The following is a 24,052-nucleotide window of genomic DNA, read 5'->3' as shown; positions in this document are numbered from 1 at the left end:
AGTTTTTTTCCCCTCTACGTTTAAACTTTTGTCAATTCACCAAATGTATGTTCAGACATTTACTCCAAGTTCTGTAACAAAAGTCAATTTCACTTCATTTTATTTTTTTTTTAATACACAGAAGAAAATGAAATGAAAAACATAAGAAAAATTGATAATATACTAATTTTTACAACAGGATTGAAAAGAACTTCAAAAGGCCATCTAGTACACCACCCTATCCCATAACAGATCGGTTGCAGCCTTGTCTGCCTGGTTTGTTCTCACATAACTCCAGTGAAAGAAACTCCATAGTCTCCCTGGCAATGACAATCCCTTCCAGTCTTCAGTATATTTGAAACACAGGAGTTCAAGTCTAAATTTAACTGCCCTGGATTACACTCATTACTTTGTCCTAGCTGCTGTGGCTGTAGCAAACCGATTCCTTTCATGTTTGTAGCAGACGAAAGGTACAGAAGAACTTTCCCTCACAATCTTGACTAAACCAATCTTCTTGACTGGTGATAGGTCTAGCATATATAGCATATAAGCGCTCCCACTTCTTTATGAGATACCCTTAAAATAGGATACATGTTCTTGAAGTAGAGTCCCCAAAGTTGAACATACTGCTTCAGTTGAGGCTTTACAGAATTAAGTAGAGCAGACATAGAAATTCATGTCTTTCAGGCTATATCCTGTTTATATAATCCAATTTAGTATAGGATTTGTTTGTTTGTTTTTAAAAAGATAGCAGCATGACACCGTTCACTTGCATTTACTTTGTGACCAACTGACTTTGAGTCATTACCTAAGGAACCTTCCCATACCCAATAATTCATAATTTGGATTTGATCCTATCTTCATATAGTACCTTGAATACGATTTATTGAACTGTACCTTGTATTTTTAAGACTATATCTGTAATCTGTCATTTCTAACCCTTTCATTCTAACCCCACTGTCAAGCCCACAAATTTCAAACTTATCATTTGCACGTTTAACAAACACTCACTTATACAAGGCACTCAAAAATACTGAACAGATCGAGCACAGATCTCTGTGGAATACCATTTCATGTTTCATATATGACAACAATGTACTTAACTACTTCAAATTGGTATACGCTCTTCTTCCCATAGTAGATTCTTCTTGATTATGCTTTTAAGATTACTTAAAAAGAGTGCCAAAAGGAAAAGCACTAAGATTTCATGATATAAAACATCTGCCTCCTGTCCACAAGGCCTGCTGTGGACAGGATCTCTTTTCATAAAAGGCAATCAAATCAGTTTGTCATGAGCTATTCTCAGCAAATCCATTTTGCCTGTCAAAGATATTGTGATTATTTTTCAAGGTGTTTATTTTTATTTTGGTGAAACCAAGTCCATATCATGTGTGCGTCCTCTGTCCCAAGCTGATTAGTCCAACTTTTTAAGTATCATATTTGCTTCTCTCCAGTTTTCCAATACCTCATTGGTTCTCTGTGCACTCAATGAGAACTAGAAGTGACACCTGAAACTACTTTCAAGTTACTTTAATTATTATTTCAAGCTGTTCCTAATGCAGCTTGTTTTAAAAAGGGATACAATACCAGATTTGAGCTGAAAAGGCTTACAAAATTTTATGTGTGAAGATACAATACAACAAAAAAAGTTTTTATAAATATGTTAGTGACAAAAGGAGGGCCAGGGAGAATCTCCCTCCTTTGTTGGATGTAGAAGGTAAACCTGGCCACGAAGGATGAGGAGAAGGCAGAGGTACTTAATGCCTTCTTTGCCTCAGTCTTTAATAGTCAAGCTAGTCATCCTCGGGTTTTTCAGGCCCCTGAGCTGGGAGATGGAGATAGGACACAGAGTGAAGTCCCAGTTGTTGAAGAGGTGGCAGTCACTGACCTGCTCCTCCACCTGGATGCGCACAAGTCCATGGGCCCAGATGTGATCCACCCGAGGATACTGAGGGAGCTGGCAGAGGAGCTGGCCAGGCCACTCTCCATCATTTATCAGCAGTCCTGGTCAACCGGGGAGGTCCCAGATGACTGGAAGCTAGCAAGCGTGACGCCCCTCTCCAAGAAGGGTCGGAAGGAGGATCCCGGGAACTACAGGCCTGTCAGCCTGACCTCGGTGTCAGGGAAGGTCATGGAGCAGGTCATCTTGAGAGCCATTATGCAGCAAGTGCGGGACAACCGAGGGATCAGGCCCAGTCAGCATGGGTTTATGAAAGGGAGGTCCTGTTTCACTAACCTGGTCTCCTTCTGTGACAAGGTGACCCGCTTAGTGGATGAGGGGAAGGTGGTGGATGTTGTCTACTTGGATTTTAGTAAGGCCTTTGACACTGTCTCCCACAGCATTCTCCTGGAGAAGCTGGCTGCACACGGCTTGGATAAGTGCACTCTGCACTGCGTTAAAAACTGGCTGGACGGCCGAGCCCAGAGAGTGGTGGTGAATGGAGCCAAATCCAGTTGGCGGCCGGTCACGTGTGGTGTTCCCCAGGGCTCAGCGTTGGGGCTCGTCCTCTTAAATATCTTCGTTGATGATCTGGATGAGGGGATCGAGTGCACCCTCAGTAAGTTTGCAGATGACACCAAGTTGGGTGGAAGTGTCGATCTGCTGGAGGGCAGGAAGGCCCTACAGAGGTACCTGGACAGGCTGGACTGATGGGCCGGGGCCAACTGCATGAGATTCAACAAGGCTCAGTGCTGGGTCCTGCACTTGGGTCACAACAACCCCACACAACACTACAGGCTTGGGGAGGAGTGGCTGGAGAGCTGCCTGGCAGAGCAGTGTGCCCAGGTGGCCAAGAGGGCCAACAGCATCCTGGCTTGTATCAGGAATAATGTGGCCAGCAGGATCAGGGAGGCGATAGTGCCCCTGTACTCGGCACTGGTGAGACTGCACCTCGAGTACTGTGTTCAGTTTTGGGCCCCTCACTACAAGAAGGACATTGAGGTGCTGGAGCGTGTCCAGAGGAGGGCAACGAAGTTGGTGAAGGGTCTAGAGCACATGTCTTATGAGGAGCAGCTGAGGGAGCTGAGGTTGTTTAGCCTGGAGAAGAGGAGGCTGAGGGGAGACCTTATTGCTCTCTACAACTACCTGAAAGGAGGTTGTAGCGAGGTGGGGGTTGGTCTCTTCTCCCTAGTAATGAGTGATAGAACGAGAGGAAACGGCCTCAAGCTGCACCAGGGGAGGTTTAGGTTAGACATTAGGAAAAACTTCTTCACCGAGAGGGTGGTCAGGCATTGGAACAGGCTGCCCAGGGAAGTGGTTGAGTCTCCATCCCTGGAGGTATTTAAAGAACGGATAGATACAGTGCTTGAAGACATGGTATAGATGGACTTGGCAGTGATAGGTTGACGGTTGGACTTGATCTTAAGGGTCTTTTCCAACCTTAACGATTCTATGATTCTATGATTCTGTAAGTGTAGACTAGTTGATCACTGTAAGAATATGTATCATAATATTTTAATGTTTCCTTTAGAAGAATCTATCTTTGAAGAACACCAGCATTAGCTTAGTACTGCTTCAAAGGATAATTCTTGTATCTATTACCATAGTACATAATACACATATTTGGAAGCATTATTTTATTTTTAAAACCAGATATTAAACAACTATCTATGTCAGTTTCATTTTGTAAATCAATACACAACCTTTTTATTAACAGTAGGCATTACCTGGGAAGTTTTCACACAATACTTCTATAGGCGTTGCTCGTTTTGTGTCTCCAATTTTCTGGTAACGTTCTTTTAATGTATCAGCCTATGATACAAGAATAAAACAAGCTTCTGAAGTTATACAGCTTGCAGACAAACTTTGAAAAAGAAAAAGATCATGGCAAGAAAAGCTGATGATCTGAAAATAGGATAGAGGAAGATATCAAAAACCACTACCTTTAAACCTTGCCATGGAAGGCTTCCTCTGAGAAAATACATAAACATATGACCTAAAGCTTCCAAATCATCTCTTCTACTTTGCTCTGAAACAAAATTCAAATATTATGAGAACATTCAATCTGCATAATTCTACATTATATTTAAAAGGTTAGCTTCCAAATTATGTAAAAATAATTGGGAGGTATAAACTACTTGAAATCAAACTGAGCATGTGGGGGGCTTATTGCGTACTATGGACTTCATTAAGAACACAGCTAAAACAAAAAAAGCGCAGATGCAGACTGCAGGTATATTCATCTCAACACTACTTTAAACAAATTATCTCACTATAAGAAATTGTTCTTATTTTAAAATATATTTTGACCCTTTACATATATAATTGCATTTTAATTCCAATATTTTTTGATCCATTAGTTGTGAACTCGAAACAATTTAAGAAAGCTTTAAATCGAACTCATTTTTCCTCTAAAATAAAAGAAAAGCTGGCATGTTTCTCAGAGGCCCCTTATGGAATTTCTAAGTAAGTCAAAGGTGGATTGAAGAAGGCTCAGAAGTCTTATTATTTGATCAGAAAACAGCATGAAGAGGCACGTACATACAGACTGTTCTCAAGTCTAGCTGACTTAAAAGCTAAGTTACAGAAGACAACGTCTGGCATGCCTACAATTTGTCATCTGTAGTAGCGCAATGGCAGTCCTTCAAAAAGTTCACAGAAGGTTAAAGAAAAAGGGAAGTAACAAGCAAAATGCAGTGCATTCAAAGTTCAAAGTTTTCAAAGTACATTCCATGTTATTTTTTAATAAAATACATTCTTCTTAGGAAAACTGAATGTAACAGAGAATAGTAAAAGTCTTTAGACGACCAATGGAAAACAGATTTTTACATTTTCACCTGACATTATTCTGTACTGCTGTTGAAACAACTGTGTATCATGTTTTGTAGTAACAGGTAGTATTTACCTCTAACTTGGATTTCCTCCCTGATAGAAGGCAGAAAACCAAAATATTAATATTGTTTCTACTCAGTATTTTCACAAAGACAAAATCACTATGCTTTGACAGCAAGAGAAATGGAGCAGAAAAGTAAACAAAAAACAGTTGTTAGATCTTGAACACAAGGAAAGTTAACACAGGCAACCTAGCTTTCATCTGATCAACACAAAATACTGCCACAAAGACACTGCATCTGAAAAACAATACTTAATCTTCATATAAGAATAACTTACTCATTACTGTTTTCTATCCCTATTTCCTCATTTGAACACTGAGTAAACACATACTAGCAAATCAATAAGAAAATACCAAAAAAAGTATGGTAATTCAGAGCATGGGCTACACCTAGCCCCTTACTTCATCACACATCTGCCAGCTGTATGAGGCTCTTTCACAGTCATTTCTCCTTCACTCGTTCCCATGTTTCCAATTCCCTTGCCAACGCTCTTCTTGTTTGTGCCCACTCCGCCACTCTTGTTGTCCACTGCTGCCACTTTTCTTAGTGAGTGTCCTCCAGACAATCTGATCATATTTGAATTTCTCTGCCAACCCTGCAACATCCCATGTGCTGACCATATGCTATCCTGATACAACCACGTAGGTTAAGAAGAAAGCAGGAATTAAGCAGTAGAGTTCTGTGTCTGACAGATTTCAGTACCTGAAGGAAACATTGACTCCAGCTGCCCGCAGAAATCCTGTGCTCTTTATTAGGTAGGGTGGACATGGAGATAAGAAGTACTTCATGAGCACTGCTCAGGACAAACGTTTTGTGCAATGCAGCGTGTGTTTTATGTAAGACAGATCACAGTGGTAAGATGGCTGCAAAGCATACAAAAATGTTACAAGTGCGCAAGAGATGGTCCATCTATGGGCAACACTAAGGTATGGCCCACAAAAATGTATTGGAAAGTTCTATTTGGTCTTTGCCAAGGGACACTAATTCCTCTTTTGCATTAACTTCTACGGGTTATGCTGATGAAAAATTAACCTCTTCTCCTTTAAAAATAAAAAAACACCTTATTGAGGCAATTGCTGCTTCACTGAGTGTCCTTTTATGAAAGGAGAAACTTCCAATCTTTACCCTGAAATGATTTCTAATTAAGAGGACTTTTTTTTTTAAACAAGTTTTGGACCGTTGCAGATATTTCTGTAGGATAGTTCTGTGGGAACAACTTCTTGGATACACCATTTGAATTTACAATGCCCTCAAGAATCTGCTCTGGGAAAGGATTTTCGTTTGTTTTAATTTTTGGGGAATGGGAGTGTTATTTAGAATCCACTTGAGTTCTTCAGTGATCACTTTGGACTAATTAAAACATAGTAGTCAAATATCCTTTCCTATGGAATTCTTCAAGATAAGCCTGAGAAACAGGAAACCCAAAGATATTATTGCTGTTGTTGGAAGAAGAGACTCTGAAAACTGGGGAAAAAAAGTAGCATTGGACTAGCCGGAACACAAAAGGATTTCAAGCATCAGCTGGAGGAAGGGCTGCTGATGTACACTGATCCCAGTGCATCACAATTTAATGAGACAGAGGATCTGTTGCCTAAAAGGTAATACGATCATAAGATGACAAACACACAACAAAGCTTTAGGGCACATGGTGTCCTCTCTTTCAAGGAGGTCACCTGAAGCTAGCTAAATTAGTAAGAAACTAATACCTGTTATTTAGTTCACAACCTATAGATAAATTAATCATCTCAAACAGGTTGATTTTAATAAGACCTAGAACCTCATTCAGCAGGCTATCTCCAGAAATCATCTTTTAACACACACAGTAAAGTAACCATAACACAGGTCAAACAACAGACATTCAGTCTTCAGTAAGCATACATTATAAACACTGCATTCCCCCTCCAAAAAAGTTTTACTGCTTGCTATAGGAATGCTGAAACAGTAGAAACATAGTATTTGGATCAGAAAACACAGTATTAGCTACTGGGATGATTACACAGTTTGATATAGAGACTCATTACTGTAATCACAAAGTAGATGGAAAGTGACAATCTACATATCCTGAACTGTCAGTCTATAAAGTTTAGCAAAAATAAATTTGAAAGTTATCACCCAGAGTTTGTAGTCTTACTAAAAATTATATGATTCCATACAATAATATAATTTGAGGGGAAGAATAGCATGCTTTCCTGAACAAAATCATGAATCCTGAAGTTAATGATTCTGGTTCATAAAAATGAAGTTGTATGACAATTTTATCATAAGTACATATTGTATGCCATACTGTTGTGTTAAGAAGAATGTGGACTTTACAGAAGAAATCCTATTGTCAGTTATACCTTTAATTAAGGGAGCAAAGATTTATTTAGCACAGTTCATATTAGAAGCATTGTTTCATATAATTATGGATTTAGAAGGTTAAGTTTACACAGAAAAAGGTATTTATCTAAGGCAGCTACAATCCTGCCCCTGAAGTCCAGTGATAATTCAGTCAGTATAAGAAAGAGACTAGTGAACTTCCTATGGGGGTCCTAGGTCTGCAAAAGTACTTCATCCTGCACCACTGGCTCAGTGACAAATGAAAGTTGCTAGGACTCCTGGAGGGCCATCACCACAAAGCACAGCCTGTAACTGCATAAAACATTTTTTTTTTGTTTGAGTTTCTGGAAAAACTCCAGGGTGTAGGCTAATACAATTTTAAGTCCAAATGTTAATTGTTATTATAATAATAAAGGCATTAAAACTGATCCAATGTAGAATTATTTTTTGCTGGTTTTGATTACAAGAAAATCTAGCCCCTAGAAAACTGATTTTAAATCTAGAACACATGACAGCTCTGATCATAGAGTAGATCTACTATAAAGATAAAAGTGAGGGTTTTTTTGGTTTTGTTCTAAGGTGAGTACTGTTTAAACAAATTAATGCTAATTGAAAGGCCAAATGAAGTCAAAGAGAAGAGTTGTTTCATTCCCAAAAGAGTCTCAGCCATTTGTTGTAAGATAACTCACCTCTGCCTCTTCAATAATTAAGCACTACCAAGAAAAAACTAATACAACCAAGGATATCGGTTGTTTCCCCAGAGACCATTAGAGATTCCCATATTATAGCAATTACAACTTCATGTGACTACACTTCCTGTAGCCAAATAACTTAGACAACAATTCAGTATGCTGTTTTTCTGAATTTAGGGAAAACCCAAAACAATTACCTATTTAGATTTCCAGCAAATATGGAAAATTGTAGGACTTTTATAGATGCAGACTTTTGTCTTCCTTAAGCTCCCAGTCAGAATCTACATTCTCTGGGATCCCTCTCTCCCTTCCTGAAAATGAAGGGGACTGGAAAAGAAGCATGGAATAATTTTATGCCCAAGAGAAACTACCTTATAGAAGCAAGGGCATCAAACATATGCTGATAAGGGCTGCAGAATATTTCTATTTCCTTCAAATAGCTATCTGAATAAAGCCACGTTATTTCTCACATAGACAAAATACCTTCTATTCCAGATAAAAACTCCCAGCATGGCACAAAATTACCAGAAGCCCTGGATCAAATGTATGTTTCTGGAAGAAAATATTATTGAAATAATTGGCTACATGATGTTCAGTAACTATACATCACCTTCTACATCCATCTCAAAGGAGTAGGCCTTGGTAATCTTGTGCAAGTTTTGACTAAACATATGCAAACATTTAAGTCTTTCTAATTACTATGCACTTGTTATAACAGTTTTAAACACTATGGATCCTAAAATGTACTTTTGATTAAAGGACAACATACTTTCTTATTCATCATACAGACTAATATAGAACAAGCTACAGTTCAATAAATGCATACTTGAAATCAACCTATAAGAGAATGTGAACCTGACAGTCTCCCTCTTCAATGAAAAGACTTTTTTTTTTTAAAGGGTCAGCTGACACCCCAGATAGTCAAGAAGCAGTAACACACACATTAGTTTTCCTATCAGACCATTCAAGCTGCTAGGAAAATTACCTGCAGACTAAAAATATCGCCCTAAAAAAATTCTCTTACTACCAGTATTTTCAGTGCTGAATGTATCCTATATGCCACAGTCTCTGCAACCAAAGGGACAACAGAGCTTGAAGAACTTAAGTGTTCTGTATGTACCACTGCACCGATTAAAGAAATACTACATTTTTAGAGGGGAATCACAGAACATACAGAAAAAAAACCTTCCGCATAAAGGAGAGGCTATGAAAGTAAGAGCCCCTTTCATACTGTTCAGTGTTTGTTAGACCTAAAAGATCATGATGAATAGTTCTCTGTCACCCAAGATATGCCTGCAAAATAATCAGGTCAAGAAGAATCACTGCTCTGAGTTTGAACTAAAGCAGAGTTATTAAGTGAGGTTGTGCTCCTCTGCATGGTTTAGTAACATCACTGTAAAGATTTCAGAAAAGCACTCTAAACCTTTTCCACCTACATTTAAGAATTATCTGTATATTGGAGAGCCTCCCGTGAGAAGGAGTCTTTCTACAGTAAAGTGAGAAATGTAACTGAAAAGAGTATTAGCTTTATCACAGCTACCTTTGCAGAGGAGCCAGTATATACCTACTGACTCTTCCTCATGGCTTTGCATCAGGCTGAGGGGTACAGAACTACAGAATACCCAAGCTAAATCTAGCAGAACTTTCATTCATATTAAACAGGTTACCATTAGACAAAAATAATCCTGTCCAACCAGAGATCAAGATTCTACCTAAGAAGTGGAAAAGTCTCCCTTGAAGGAGAAAGTATCATTTACTATGTTCTTGTGTTAATATCAGACATGTAATCCACTCAAAATTCAGTTATGTTCTTCAAGTAATTACCATTTTTATGTTTTGGTTTATTTTCTTAAATGATATAGGGGGGTCTCTTATTTAAGAAGGACTAAAAAAGCTTATTTGGTTTTAAAATAGGTTGTATCGCCTTAAGCTGACATCAACTTGGTATACCATAATAAAGGGAATGCTTCCTTTTCTTGAGGAACTTGTGTTCTAAAAAGTTAGGTTTAGGAACCTCAGACCCTGCTATCAAGTTTTTAAAAGTGTTCAATATTCATTATGCTATCAGGAAATACTAGTGTTTATACTGTTATTTATACTATTATTATTTAAATAAAAATCATTTAATCTAATCTTACTGCTCTTTGGCTCTAATATGGCTTAACAACAATGCAGTTTCAGTCTTTACTTGGTGAAGAGTAATAGATCTAGCGAACATGACAAGCTTGCAATAGTTCAGTTACTTTTAACACATCCTTTTACTATGTGAATACATACAAGCCAGCTTAATATACAATGCATTTTGAATGGGTGAGGTAGGAGGTCTTTCATTATATTTAAATTACCTGGAATATGCTATTATACTGTTTTAATTAAGAGACTGCTTCTTATCAAGAATTTCAAGACCCACTAACATCAATGATGACAAGACTTGGAGTCATGAGAAATTTGTCATCATTGTGGTCATAACTAAAAAAATATCATAGCACTCTAGTAAATACTGCTGTATTATAAAGACAGGATTCTCCTTCCATTTTCAAACACTAAAGGAACTGCTGAAATAAAGCTGGCATACTGTATTTAATTTCTAACGTGGGGGAAAGGCTAAAAAGTGTTCCAGTAGGCCAGGTCTCAGATATGGTTTCAATACCAATGTGGAAATAAATTTAACTAAAAAGGGAAAAGGGTTCCTAGTTTTACACAACTGTAAAACAAAACCAAGAAAAAAATATTAGTTTAAGCTCATGACCATTACCTCTAATAAACATTAAAGTTAATAAATAAACCTCTTATCCATCTGAAACTCCCAACCGCAACCACTAAAACAGTAACAATGTAATGTGGTGATAAAGTAGGGAAAGTTTTCTGCTCTGTATGTACTACAGGAACATATATCACTGGCACAGGTTGCCCAAAAGATTTTGGAGTCTCTCTCCTTGGACATACTAAAAATCTCTCTGGACATAGTCCTGGGCACCTGCTTGAGCAGGGAGGTTGAACAAGATGACCTCCAGAGGTCCCTGCCAACCTCAACCATTCTGTGATTAGTAGTCTACTACTGGAATCTTTCTTTCCTTGCCAAGAGTCACCAGACACTGTAATGAGGAAAGGAACCACTAGCCATGTGCTATGGCAAATAGGGATGCCGATATTTAAACTGTCCACTACTGAAACACATAACCAGTACCTTTTAATTTGGAGACATTTTCTGAGACTTAAACCAGCAACTGAAGATGCACAAACCAGAATGAGGGTAATATCCTGATGCTCTGAAGTATCAGCTGAAATAAGGAGAGATTCTCCCCCTCCCTTCCCCAGTCCACATGACAACATGTGGGTAGACAGCTGAAAGCAAAGATAGCTGTCAGCTCTGAAGTAGCCAATATCAAACAAAATCGACCTTTAGAGGCTATTGGTTACTGACTGTGGAAGATGAATATCAGATGGCTGACACTGAGTTTGACACTGACACCTTCTCCTTATGCCTTGAAATTGCAGTCCTGTGGTAGGGATAACTGAACACTTTGTGAACCAGCCCCTGAAACATGACAGGTTTTTAGTGCAGTTTAGATTTCAAAGGTTTGTTAGCTTTAACATGTAATGCTGAAACCTGTAGTTGTTCATCATTTTCTTCATTAGCCATTTGGTCTTCCTTTCCATGACAGCTACTACCAATCATCATTCTTCACTTCTATAAGCAAGCACCACCTTCAGTGGCCCACCTTTTCACAGAATCATAGAATGTCCTGAGTTGGAAGGGACCCACAAGGGTAATTGAGTCCAACTCCTGTCCTGGCACAGGAGACAACCCCACAATTCACACCATATGTCTGAGGGCGTTGTTCAAATGCTTCTTGGATATTGTCAGGCTTGGCACCGTGACTAGCCCTCTGGGGAGCCTGTTCCAGTGCTCCACCACCCTCTGGGTGAGGAACCTTTTCCTAATACCCAACCCAAACCTCCCCTGGCATATCTTCCTGCCGTTCCCTCGGGTTCTATCATTGGTTGTCAGGGAGAAGAGATCAGTGCCTGCCCCTCCTCTTCCCCTCATGAGGAAGCTGTAGACCATAATGAGGTCTCCCTTCAGTCTGCTCCTCTCCAGGCTGAACAGACCAAGTGACTTCTGCTGCTCCTCATACAGCTTCCCCTCTAAACCCTTCACCATCTTCATGGCTCTCCCCCGGACACTCTCTAGTAGCTTTGTATCCTTTTTGTACTGTGGGGCCCAGAACTGCACACAGGACTAAAAGATGAGGCCGCACCAGTGTGGAGTAGAGCAGGACAATCACCTCCCTCGGTCGGCTAGCAATACAGGGCTTGATGCACCCACCCCAGGACACGGCTGGCCCTCTTGGCTGCCAGGGCACACTGTTGGCTCATGTTCAACTTGGCTGTTTATGTTTTAATCTGCTATTGCACTGCAAGCTATGTGTCTTAATCCGGAACCTACAGTAAACTGCTACACAATTTCTTGTAAAATTTACTTTAATCAATTTATTAAAAACCTTGAAATTCTTGAACTTTTTATCACTGTATTCTACTTAAACAGAGAGAATAAATTATTTAGAATGAATACTAATAAACAATATTTAAAGGTACAAACTACAAACGTGGTAATTTGCATTTTTAACTGTGTAGATTGCTTTGCAGACATTAACTATGCAAAAGTGCACAATAGTATATCTTTCAAAGGAATCACTATTTATACTATTTTATAAAGATTATTTTTGCTTAAAAAAATCTTGCTCATCAGTGAAGATCTGAGTCAAAAAGTATATGAAGATACTGACATACTTCAGGTATTGAAGAAATTCTGGAAAAGGACAGAATGTCTTGGAATCTACATATGGAAATCAGGGCTACTGAAGTACTTAAGTCAAAGTTCAAAACTTCGGCCCTTCTACTCCTCAGCTCTTTTGTCCATGTCAACCTTGTTCACAAATTGCTTATTTGAAAAAAAGGATGCTTCCAGAATTTGTTTATATTATCAGAAAAAGGCAGTCTGTAAGAATAACGAAAAAATTCCCTTAAACTACCAAGATTCAAGTTGCCAGCAAAAGAAAGACATTTCTCACCTGTTTCATTTCATCTGTTCAACTACAACCTGACAGTTAAACTTTGCAGGTTGATTACCTTCTTCAGGTACAAAAGCTTTCGTCTCAAAAAAAGAAAAGCAAACTGGGTAACTGTTTCACAGCTGCTCCATTACATATAAACCCATTTACTAAGCTTAGTCAAGCAAGCTGTATTCCAGGATGCTCACAGAGCCCAGAATCTCAATTGCTTTTCACAAGACTTGGTTATATTCTATATATTAAATGTGTTTCTTTGACAAACAATATTGTCGAAATTTGTGTATTCCTGATGCATAAGTAAGAAGAATTACACTAGTGCTTCATATACTTAGCAGAAACTATCTCAAATATCTTTTACTTATTTCAATTAATTCTACACTTTCTACAGAAGCAATTCCAAAAAACTGAAAAGACGGGCACAGGAGCCCGATCTCCCACCTTTAAAAAGGGAAGCTACTATTATTTTGTCTTATTTTCAGAACTTCCCCCTAAAAGCACGCATGTAAGGAAGGCAGCCACCCTGTGATGATGTCTCCAGGATGTGGGACTGCCAAAAAGATTTTAAAAGTGACTCAAAACACAGGGTAACAGTTGGACTTGATCTTAAAAGGGTCTTTTCCAACCTAAATGATTCTATGATTCTACATGTTAATGTCATTTCATCAGCTACAGCTGCTAACCACAAGCTCCTATGGTCTGATTTTATTGATAAAACACCTTAATGCTATCTGGAAAACGTGAATGGTTTCTCATTTGCCATATTAACATGAAGTACTTTTGAACTATAAGTATTGTGCAACGTTTTCTATAAGCAATTCAATGAGAAACCTAATTAGTGATTACCATGCAATGATATGCAACTAGTTCACACAAATTCAAAGGTGTCAAACTTGTTTTCACTAGAAAACCTCTATATACTGGAATAAACAAGAGCCACTTTAAGTGCTCATGTGCCTTTTTCCAGCTAAATTTATTTATTCAATAATAACAAATTACCTGTCTCTATATATCCTGTCATTTCTTTAGCTCATCCTATTTACAACACTAGTGTAACCTTTAACTACTCTTACAAAGCCTCATTAACAGTATAAACATTCAACATCAAATATAAGCTACCTTTATTCCACTACACGATGCATTTCAAAGGAATAAAAAAAACTGGCAAGGTAGCATTGAAAACCTATGTTGTTGCAATCTATTCACTTTGATATCTCTAATAAGCTTATCTACTTCCTGCCCACCCCACCTTGCCGTGGTATACTTCTAATGTGAAGACATTATGATACAAAAAGATACATCTCATCTTTCTTTTATGGATATCTAACAAAAATAAGTATTTGCCAAGACATGACCATGATGATTAGAGACCCAGAGAACCTTATTCCCATAAATAATACTTGAAAAGGACAAACTATAATTTTGCACAATACACAAAACTTGCTGTTGTTAATGACTACAGACTGAGAAAAATTACAACTTGAGAACAAGTTGATTTCAGACAAATGACAGCTGTTGAATTCTTGCTTCCGCACTTAAAAAGCACACGTACCTTTTCCTAAATGTGTATTTATACTCATGTATCTAGCTGTTCCTGTAAGGCTCTTGTGTTCTCGATATGGTATGTGCTTCTTTGTTTCTGGATCTATATACTCCTTTGCCAAACCAAAGTCTATAATATGAATAATTTGCTGGGTTTTGTTTCCAGGTCGTCCTATTAAGAAGTTCTCAGGTTTAACATCTCTGTATATCAAGTTCTTTGAATGGACATATTCCATACGAGAAATCTTTAATAAAAGGAAAAAGCAACAGAAAGTTTACTTTAAGCTTGAGGTTGCCACATTAAATTGTGGTAGAAGCTAAATATCTTACATTGGCTTTATATTTAGAGGAAATCACCCCTTCTATTGTCTTAAAACCAAAGGGCTATTGCTCTTAATGAGGTATCTCCCAGTTAAAGTCAATGAAATTTGTACACATCCTCTAAGTAGATACACCACATCATGTACTGGAAACTTTCACACTGGAAGTTAGACACGAATCAGCATATAACAGAAGTTACCTTCTTTAAGAACAGCTGGCACCAAGTATATTTTGTGCACATTAAATCTATAACCAGAAATTATGTCACCAAGCAGTGAGCAGCAAAGTTCCATGTAGATCTATTACATATTAATGGTATAAATGAGAGAAGCACTGAAAGTTCACCAATATGCATATAACCTCCATTCTAGCTGGACTGCTTTCTATCAAAGTTTATATATGCAGAAAGGAACAGCAAGTATTAAATAAAGATGATCTTTGGATCTGTAGTGATTTAAGCATTTTAAAAAATGAACTTTGTCATTTTGGCTGTAAATAAGCTGAATATGTCTATGTCTACAGTTACAGGCCTGTTATCCACTTACAGTCATGTTCTAAACAGCTATTTTTACCCTTAATGGGTAAAAATATCACTACCGATTTAGGGAAGTGGAGGTTCAGTATCATTACTATTCCATAAGAACTTATTTAAAACACATTGTATCAAGGTAAACATGCAAAGCCTTATTTCTCTTTTGCTCTTTTTCCACTTCCACCCACCCTCAGGGGGGAACCAAATCAGGAAATCTTCAAAAAAAGGGGGAAAAAAAAAAATCTTTCATTGAATAATTTGATGTTATTTTAGTATTTCTGAAAGGGTTTGGGGGATTTTTTTGTTTGCTTGCTTTCTTTGCAAGAATGCCCAGGAAAAAATTTGTTTGCTATTTAGGAGTCCCATCATCCAACTGCTTTTGCAGATTAAAATAATTTTTATTTCATGCAGGTTTTCTTTTTAATTGAGTATGTCAAACTAAAATTCATTATTTCAGGTTGTGATTATGAGAACTCCAGACATACAATGAAATTACATTCATGCAATGATTCTTGAAAAACTAGAACAAAGTAAATTAAAGTGACATAAGACAGTTCCTGATAAAACTGTATGACAGGCTCTTTAGAAGCCATCAACACCCTTTTAAAACATAGTAAATCTCTTAAGCATTAGTGAAATTAAGCTTAAGTGAAATAAGCATTTAAACCACTGAAGACTGACTTAGTTATTCAAATTAACACTCAAATTGAGATCTATTCTACTTACCAACTGTATGGCTATCATAAGAACGGTTTTAAGAGAAAATGTCCTACCACACAAGTCAAATAAATCTTCCAGACTAGGTCCAAGTAGTTCTAGAACCATAGCATTGTATTTGCCGCATGGGCCAAAATAGTAAACCTGAGGTATTCCATCTGTAAAATGAGGATACAAAGTAATTATAAGAGGGTAAATAAGATTAATGAACATACCAGTAAAATTCCTACCCGATTTCAAGTTGATCTGAAGTCAAAAATACATTTTTCACACAAAAGCAACAATAAAATCTCGGAAAAACTACAGGTAAAAGATACAACAGGAGTAATGAAGGTAGTACCAGTTTCATTAAATATTTTATGAATATTACATGTTTGACTTGTGAAAGATTTAAAGCTTTTCATAAAAAATAAAAATCAGAATTTATCTGTTAGGTTTTGTAACAGTAAATTGCAGCAGGATTTTAAAAAGGTATGAAAAGAAGTTTAAATAAGCTCCTTTTCAAAAACTAGGCATTTACATTAAACTTGTTAAATTAAGGCTATGACAAACTTACATTCAGGAATAAAACCACCTTATTATCTATAGAAATAATTCAAAAATCCAAAAGATATTAATCAAATCTTCAAATTCAATGAGATATTAAGTCAAGTTTTAGACGCATCATCAAAATAAAAATACCATAGATGACAAATTGTTATAGTCATCACTTGTTAGTATAAATTTTTTTCCATATACAAGCATTTTCTACTTAAATTTGCACTGAAAGGCTTCTCCTGTCTTCTCTTCCTCCATTATTTTTTGTTTCTATTTAGATAGTACATAAACAAAAACATTTTTTCTTAAACATGAGTTAGTCCATTAAAAATCTAAACATCACAGAGTGGAAGTTTGGGTTTTTTTAAATCTAGATTTCTAGAAAAATGTATGGTAAATTGAGATTTATTAATTAAAACCATATGAGGGACAGGTATTTTTTTTAATCTAATCATAAGAACAAGTGACAAAGGGAATTTTTAGAAGTCTCAAGGGAAATCTATGATAAAGATTCACCCTGATTTCACTTCTGAAGTATCACACCAAACACCACCTTAAATTCTTTCAAAAATTGATGTCCAGAAAGAAACCATTAAATTCTATTCTTACTGTCAAATCATTAAAATTACTTAGAAGAAAAAGATCTTTGAATAAAACACAATTTCACATTTAAAATCTTACACTAACACACAAATTTTTAAGTTTTAGTTTTGTATTTTTTTGTAACTTAGGAAATTATTAAAATAAAAATTACATTCAGAACAAAACATACATCCTTTCCAAACACAATGTATGGGAACAAAAATATCCCACTGTATGTTCAGGTAACAATCTCTTAAATACTCTGTAAACAGGTATAAAACACATTACCTAGGAGGGCAAGAAGCAAATTTAGTGTTAAAGCTACATTTGTTTTAAAATCTTGCATGGAGCCTAAAATGTGAACTGTCACTTTGATACCTTATTTCTAAGTCTAACAGTTTTCCTGATATAAAATAAGTGTTATATTCTCCAACACAAACATTTGAAGAATATGTTAATTTGCTGTTCACAAAAACTATAAAAAACGAAGACTACACTATTGTGTCAAAAATTGATTTTTGTTGAGTTTTCTATGGCAGCATTCCAGAAACCCCGAAGGAACACATACTTAGAGTACACACTTCCTCAGACAGCTGGTGATACCTACACCACAAATCTCTTGAAAACTAGGGCTAAAAGTCACATGCATTGCACTGAAGAGATTCCCTTACTATCTAGTCTGTTACTGGAATCATTGAACAAAGGTCTCCTGATGTGCACAGCTTAGACCAGCAAAACTACATTAACTGGAAAAATTACTTCTGTTCTTCCCTGAATAGAAGCATAATAAGCATGTCCATATAACAAGGCTTCTCCTGGCATAGCAGGAGGATCAGTTAAATATGTTTAATGAATCAGTTAAAGGTATCTAAACCTCTAGTAGAGACATAACCAACTTTCAGTTTAAGTTCCTAGTGCACATAAGATTACCCACTTCATTGGAAAGTGCTTCCTGAAAGAATATTTGACAAAATAAATGCAGGCAGCAAAAGACTGGAAGTGTTCTTTAATTATACCCACATACCTTATCAATACGATGAGCAGTACATATATTCCAAAAATCAATACTAAAGTATTCTGCACTTCTGGTCTTTATAGTTTTATATAAACACCTGTCTTAAGAAGCCAGGCAATCCAGAAGTTGGAAAATATTAATATTTAAAGCCTTATGATTCAATTTTACTTTTGCCTTTTTGTATATATCCATTGTGTGACTATATAATTAAAAATAGCTTGATATCATTGCTGCTATCCATCTTGCACTTCCTCATATGCACAGGACCTCTTCCTCATTCAGCAGAATAAATTTTGTTCACTTAAAGCTGTTATTCTAGCGCTTTTTTTTGCTCTTCAGTATGTATTCTCTGTGTCTCATTTACTCAAAATATTAAATACTCTGAAAACGTATTTTTCTTTTCACATGAGCTTTTTCTACTGTCTCCATTGTTACAATACTGTACTATACAGAACTACAAAATCTATTTTCGGAATACCCTAATGAAACACTGGATTTCGCCTTCTTTCTCTGTTGATTAAATGTAAGTTTAAAAATGAAAACAGCCCTAACTCTGTGTGGGTTTTGAGATGCATTAAGTCTCAAGTTTTCTATAGATTACTGCAGTGCTATTCACACTAAGGGCACAGATCTGTAGTTCTGTCCACTACAGCTTTGGGTAAAAAAAAAAAAAAAAAATTACTGTTTTAGCAAAACTAGAAGTAAATCAATGCAGCATTTTTTAAGAGCATTTTCACTAATCTCTTTCCCAACATGCAAGAATAATGAAAACATAAGCTCTAAAAATCCAGTTTAACTTCAATTTTCTGAAGACTAGAGCACCCATTCATTTTTTAAATACGCATAATCATACCTATATCTATACTAACATACTTAACATGCATAATCATACCCATTTCAGAAAGACTTCACAACAGTAGCTTATTGCTACTAATGAAGGAGCATAGGCTACATTGCACATTACATCAGAACATGGTACAAGATAGTGGTTTTAATTTTAAAAAGATCATCCCTAATTATCAGATAATGGATCAGAAAAGTTACTTGTACATATAAAGGGATATCATAGCTCTAGAATTCAAGTTTTCTGCCTCCACTTTCTGGTATGGTGGAATTACACATGGAAATGTGGATGTATCTGCAGCAGCAAAGTAAGTTATCCAACGGATGTACAGAAATGTAAGTCAAAAAAACCACAAACCACCTCAGCATATAAAGAGAAAGAAAAGCCCTGGGAATTTGGAAGAAAGAGCACCACTTGTAATGGCCTGAGACATATTCTGAGAATCTGTTCTTATATTTCCACGTTTAAAGACATTAACTCCAAACTATTCTCAAGAGAATTTAGTCTCCTCTACCACCACTGCATCTGCTCTGTGTCTCTTTATAACATTTTAAAATATTTAACGCACTTCAAAAATACAGAAGCCAGAAGACTTTTGGGCTTTGTCTAGATTTACAGAACTCATTTGCATGACTACATGCTAGTAAAAGAAGAAACATTTGTAGAATTTGTGACATTGTCAGATTTGCAGGCAGAGTTGCCAATTTCAGAAGTGTGTTTACAGGAGATGTCAAAAATACCCTTCAACATTTTATTCTACCACATCATACCATGAAAGCACCACAACAACTCCTGTTAAGTATATATCCAGGGCAGGGAGTTAGTGTTTCAGCTGTGATCAATTTCATTTTATTTAACACAGCCAGAACAGGACTTATTCTACTTACAACACTTGATCATCTGATTAGATGAAAACTCCAGAATACCCCAAAAATGTGTTTAACATGTTGTCACTAACTTCTGCAAGGCAGATATGAACTATTATGTCTAAAGTGACCTGTGTTTATAAAATAATTTCATATTAACCATTCAAAGTATAGAAGTTTGGGGTTTTGTTTTTTTAATCAAAAGTCTTACTGTTTTTGCTTAAAAACAATAACCTAACATCATTCTGTTATTTGCATTATTTTCATGTCTCTAGATCTCCAGAAGAAAGGTCTGAAAGTAACATGTTAATAATGAAGAATATCCCCACAACAGAGATATAAATGTAAGCTCTTTTATATAAATTTTTAAGAAAAATAGAGTAAGTTAGGAAAACAAAGAAACTTTCATTTCTAGGAAATGAAGAATTTACTCTTTTGTTGACAAGATATTCCAACACTTATTACCAATTAAGGGCATGTATTTTATTCTCATTTTAAATTAGTCTGGCTTCAACCACTGAAGCCCTTTGGTGTAAGAATACAAGAAGGAAATACTGGGAACATGCAAGACACATTCCAATCTTCTTTCTGCGAAACTAAAGAAGTCAGTGTTCTTAGATATTTTGCTCAATAATATACTTTGATTACTGTTTAACCCTTCCTATTAGCTTGACAGAACTTCTGCCCCAGTCTCAAAAATCCTTTTTAAAAAATAAGTACCTCCCTGCAAATTATGTGCAGAATGCAATGCTTGTCACACTAATGTCACTATATGAAGTTGCAAGTAACTTCCTATTCTTCCACCAATGAAGAAACTTACCTGGGGCCAAAAAAGAGTATCATATACTCCCACTAAATTACTTTAACACTAAAACAACTAATTTCTTTCTAGGTTTACAACTCTGAATACGGTATCCTTATTTTCAGATACGAGTCATTTATTTATGAGCAAGTATAAATATCTAGGTATAAGCAAAACACTTATTTGAATGGACTTAATTTACTAAAGCCATCTACAATGCCTAATGCGACTGCCCTGTCATAAAACAGTAAATCCATTTTAAGCCAATATGACTTTCAATCCCATTTTACTCATGACAAAAATCAAGAAAGTCTTGACTTGGAAATTTACTACTTGAATACTGCTTGGATTCCCGTTTCTTTTTCTAGAAAAACTAGTTTTCATTAGCCACCTAAAACATTGCTGCCATACACAAAAAGTGCACAAGTCTACCCACTGAGGTGCTGGAAAAAATATGAGAACTTACATTTTTTTATCTAAAAATAAGAAACTAAGCTTTGCTAATATTAAATGTACAGCTTGACGCTGGAGCCCTCACTGAGTCAGATGGCTGTGTCACATATAGTACACACAGGAGAGATCCTGGCAGAAGAACGGGAATGCGGAGAGGATGAACAGTAGTACTTGTTTGTTCGCTCACTTTTGGCTTATTGCAGTTTACGTGTGCCCAGTTAAGTGGATTTATGGATTATATTGTCTAGTTTTCACTAAACTACCCCTCAGAAAATGGACAAGCAGCTTAAAATGGTTCTTACAAAGAAATCACACATTGAAGATAATGCTACTAATGCCAGCATGAGTAAACAAAACAGCAGAGCCGACACTTCTCCTACTCTTTGTATGAGCTTATTTTCAAGAATTTATTGAAAAGCTAACTATACAAGACTACCACCCTGTGTTTATCAGATCAAGAAAACTGCATTAAGTATTCCGTATAAATTATCATGCTGTTACAAAAATTGTGCATCAGCAAAATCAAAAATTTTATCAAAATATCAAATAAGGGGCACATATCCTGCAGTCAGCCATGTTTTCCATAACTCCATACATTGCGATCCCTCCAGTATTTTACTATTAGTAAGTCAGACTTATACTTTGCTTTATATTCAGAGAGTAGAAAAGGAAAACAAGTGTTGTTTTCTTTTCTCCTGTTCCCAGTTTCTTAGCACTGAGTAATAAGTTATTGAATAGAGCCACTTCCATCATCTGAGAAGACTGGTTTATCACTCAAATGCTTTAGTCCACCATGTTTGGGTACATGATGTCCAGGAAGTTTTTAAAGCTGACAGGTCTGAGTTCCTCTAATGATAACAAGATAAAAACATGAGAATAAAGAAAACATTATTGGTAGACTACAACTGTATCTGTCAAACTTCTTTAAAATAAAGAAAATCAAGTAGAAGTTATTTCTAGTTGTACTGGGTTTGCATGGCAAGGTTTTGGTAGCAGGGGGGTCTACAGGGGTGGCTTCTGTGAGAAGCTGCCAGAAGCTTCCACCATGTCCGACAGAGCCAATGCCAGCCGGCTCCAACAAGTTCCCACTGCTGACAAAGGCCAAGCCCATCAGCAATCGTGGTAGTGCCTCTGTGATAACGTATTTAAGAAGGGGAAAAAAACCTGCACAAGACCAGCAGCAGCCAGAGGAGTGAGAATGTGACAGAAACAGCCCTGCAGACAGCAAGGTCATTGAAGAAGGAGGGGGAGGAGGTGCTCCAGCTGCTGGAGCAGAGATTCCCCTGCAGCCCTTGGTGAACACCATGGTGAGGCAGGCTGTCCCCCTGCAGCCCATGGAGGTCCATGGTGGAGCAGATATCCACCTGCAGCCCATGGAATACCCCATGCCAGAGCAGGTGGATGCCCGAAGGAAGCTGTGACCCCATGGGAAGCCCACGCTGGAGCAGGCTCCTGGCAGGATCTGTGGAGACAGGAGCCCACGCTGGAGCAGGTTTGCTGGCAGGACTTGTGACCCCACAGGGGACTCATGCTGGAGCAGTCTGTTCCTGAAGGACTCTACCCCGTGGACAAGGACCCACACTGGAGCAGTTCATGAAGAACTGCAGCCTGTGGGAAGGACTCATGCTGGAGAAGTTCATGGAAGACTGTCTCCTGTGGGAGGGACGCCACGCTGGAGCAGGGGATGAATGTGAGGAGTCCTCCCCCTGAGGAGGAAGGATCAGCAGAGACAACGTGTGATGAACTGACGGCAAGCCCCATTCCTCATCCCCCTGCGCCGCTCAGGGGGAGGAGGTAGAGAAAATCCAGAGTGAAGTTAAGCCCAACAAGAAGGGAGGGGTGGAGGTGGAAGGTGTTTTAAGATTTACGTTTTATTTTCTCATTATCCTACTCTAGTTTAATTTATTACCAATCAAATCAATTTCCTCAAGTTGAGTCTGTTTTGACCTTGATGGTAATGGGTGAGTGATCTGTCCCTGTCCTTATCTCGACCAACTAGATTTTCGTTATATTTTCTCTCCCCTGTCCAGCTGAGGCGGGGAGTGATAGAGCAGCTTTGGTCGGCACCTGGCATCCAGCCATGGTCAACGCACCACAGTAGTTCCTCACCGTTAGCCACCTTGGCTACTATCTTTTTCAAGAATTTCAGCATCAAACCTGACTTAAGCCTGAGGCTACGTGCTGTTCACTGCAATTATCTAATGCAATATGCATAATGACTAGCATGAACACTGATGCGTATCTTAAAGCAAAAATTTCAGCTTTCACACAGATACTACATAGTACCCTCGCTTATTGCATGTGTGTGTCCTCATTGAGGAAAAAAAATTAACTTGGTAAACAAGCAGCAAAGACTGACTGTCAAAGAACTATGTAACACAGAGATCAATGGCAATACCACTTGTACTTAACCTAGTGTTCCCAATCTACCACCGACTTCATTTTGAGCCATATCTTGGCAAAATATCTCTATAAAATACAACCTAATTTTGTAAAGCTATTAAACAAGCAAGCAGCTTTTCAGTGCTTTCCAGTTTCTTGTAATACTAGTTTTCTTTTAGAGTTTCCTCTGAGCCAGTCAAGAAACACACCTGCTGATGTGATCTGCATTATTGCTTAGACCATCTGTTAAATCAGATCCATAAAAGCCAGTAAAATACACAAGATCACACTTGCAGAACAAGCTGTTCCATATTCAGCTTCCTATACCCCACTGCCTTTTATTTGTAGTTTTAATTTTCTGATGTGGCAATTGGTTGGACACAAGCAAAATATCTCGAGTAGATCGAAGATTTGTGGTAATGGCCATTTTCCATGGCACATTCATAACTGGTACCCTGTGAAGGATGCAATTCAACAACCTGCCACAAACACGAGTATAGAGTCTGCCCTGAAGCCTCTGAAAGTAAGCGATTACAAAATCCACAGTAGTGCCAGATGTGGTTT

General features: G+C 37.3%; 1 protein-coding gene across 13 annotated transcripts in view; it reads right to left on the bottom strand.

Annotated features, from left to right (window-relative positions):
- Positions 1-24,052, bottom strand: part of CSNK1G3 (casein kinase 1 gamma 3) — an 85,027-nt gene that overhangs the window by 21,073 nt on the left and 39,902 nt on the right. For 12 of the 13 annotated variants that reach the window (XM_087741985.1, XM_087741988.1, XM_087741983.1 and 9 more), the window contains 4 exons: positions 16,017-16,165; positions 14,448-14,682; positions 3,862-3,947; positions 3,646-3,730 (listed from right to left, as the gene is read on the bottom strand). In XM_087741985.1, coding sequence (XP_087598111.1) covers positions 3,646-3,730; positions 3,862-3,947; positions 14,448-14,682; positions 16,017-16,165 — 555 coding nt within the window. The remainder of the gene's footprint in view (positions 1-3,645; positions 3,731-3,861; positions 3,948-14,447; positions 14,683-16,016; positions 16,166-24,052) is intronic. The other variant, XM_087741992.1, reaches the window with a different exon arrangement.

The sequence above is a fragment of the Nipponia nippon genome, unplaced genomic scaffold, assembly GCF_047370975.1.
Source record: "Nipponia nippon isolate SJK-2023a ecotype South Korea unplaced genomic scaffold, ASM4737097v1 scaffold_8, whole genome shotgun sequence".
Taxonomy (NCBI): domain Eukaryota; kingdom Metazoa; phylum Chordata; class Aves; order Pelecaniformes; family Threskiornithidae; genus Nipponia; species Nipponia nippon.
Note: the sequence above shows the minus strand (reverse complement) of the source record. Positions and strands in the feature narration are given on the sequence as shown.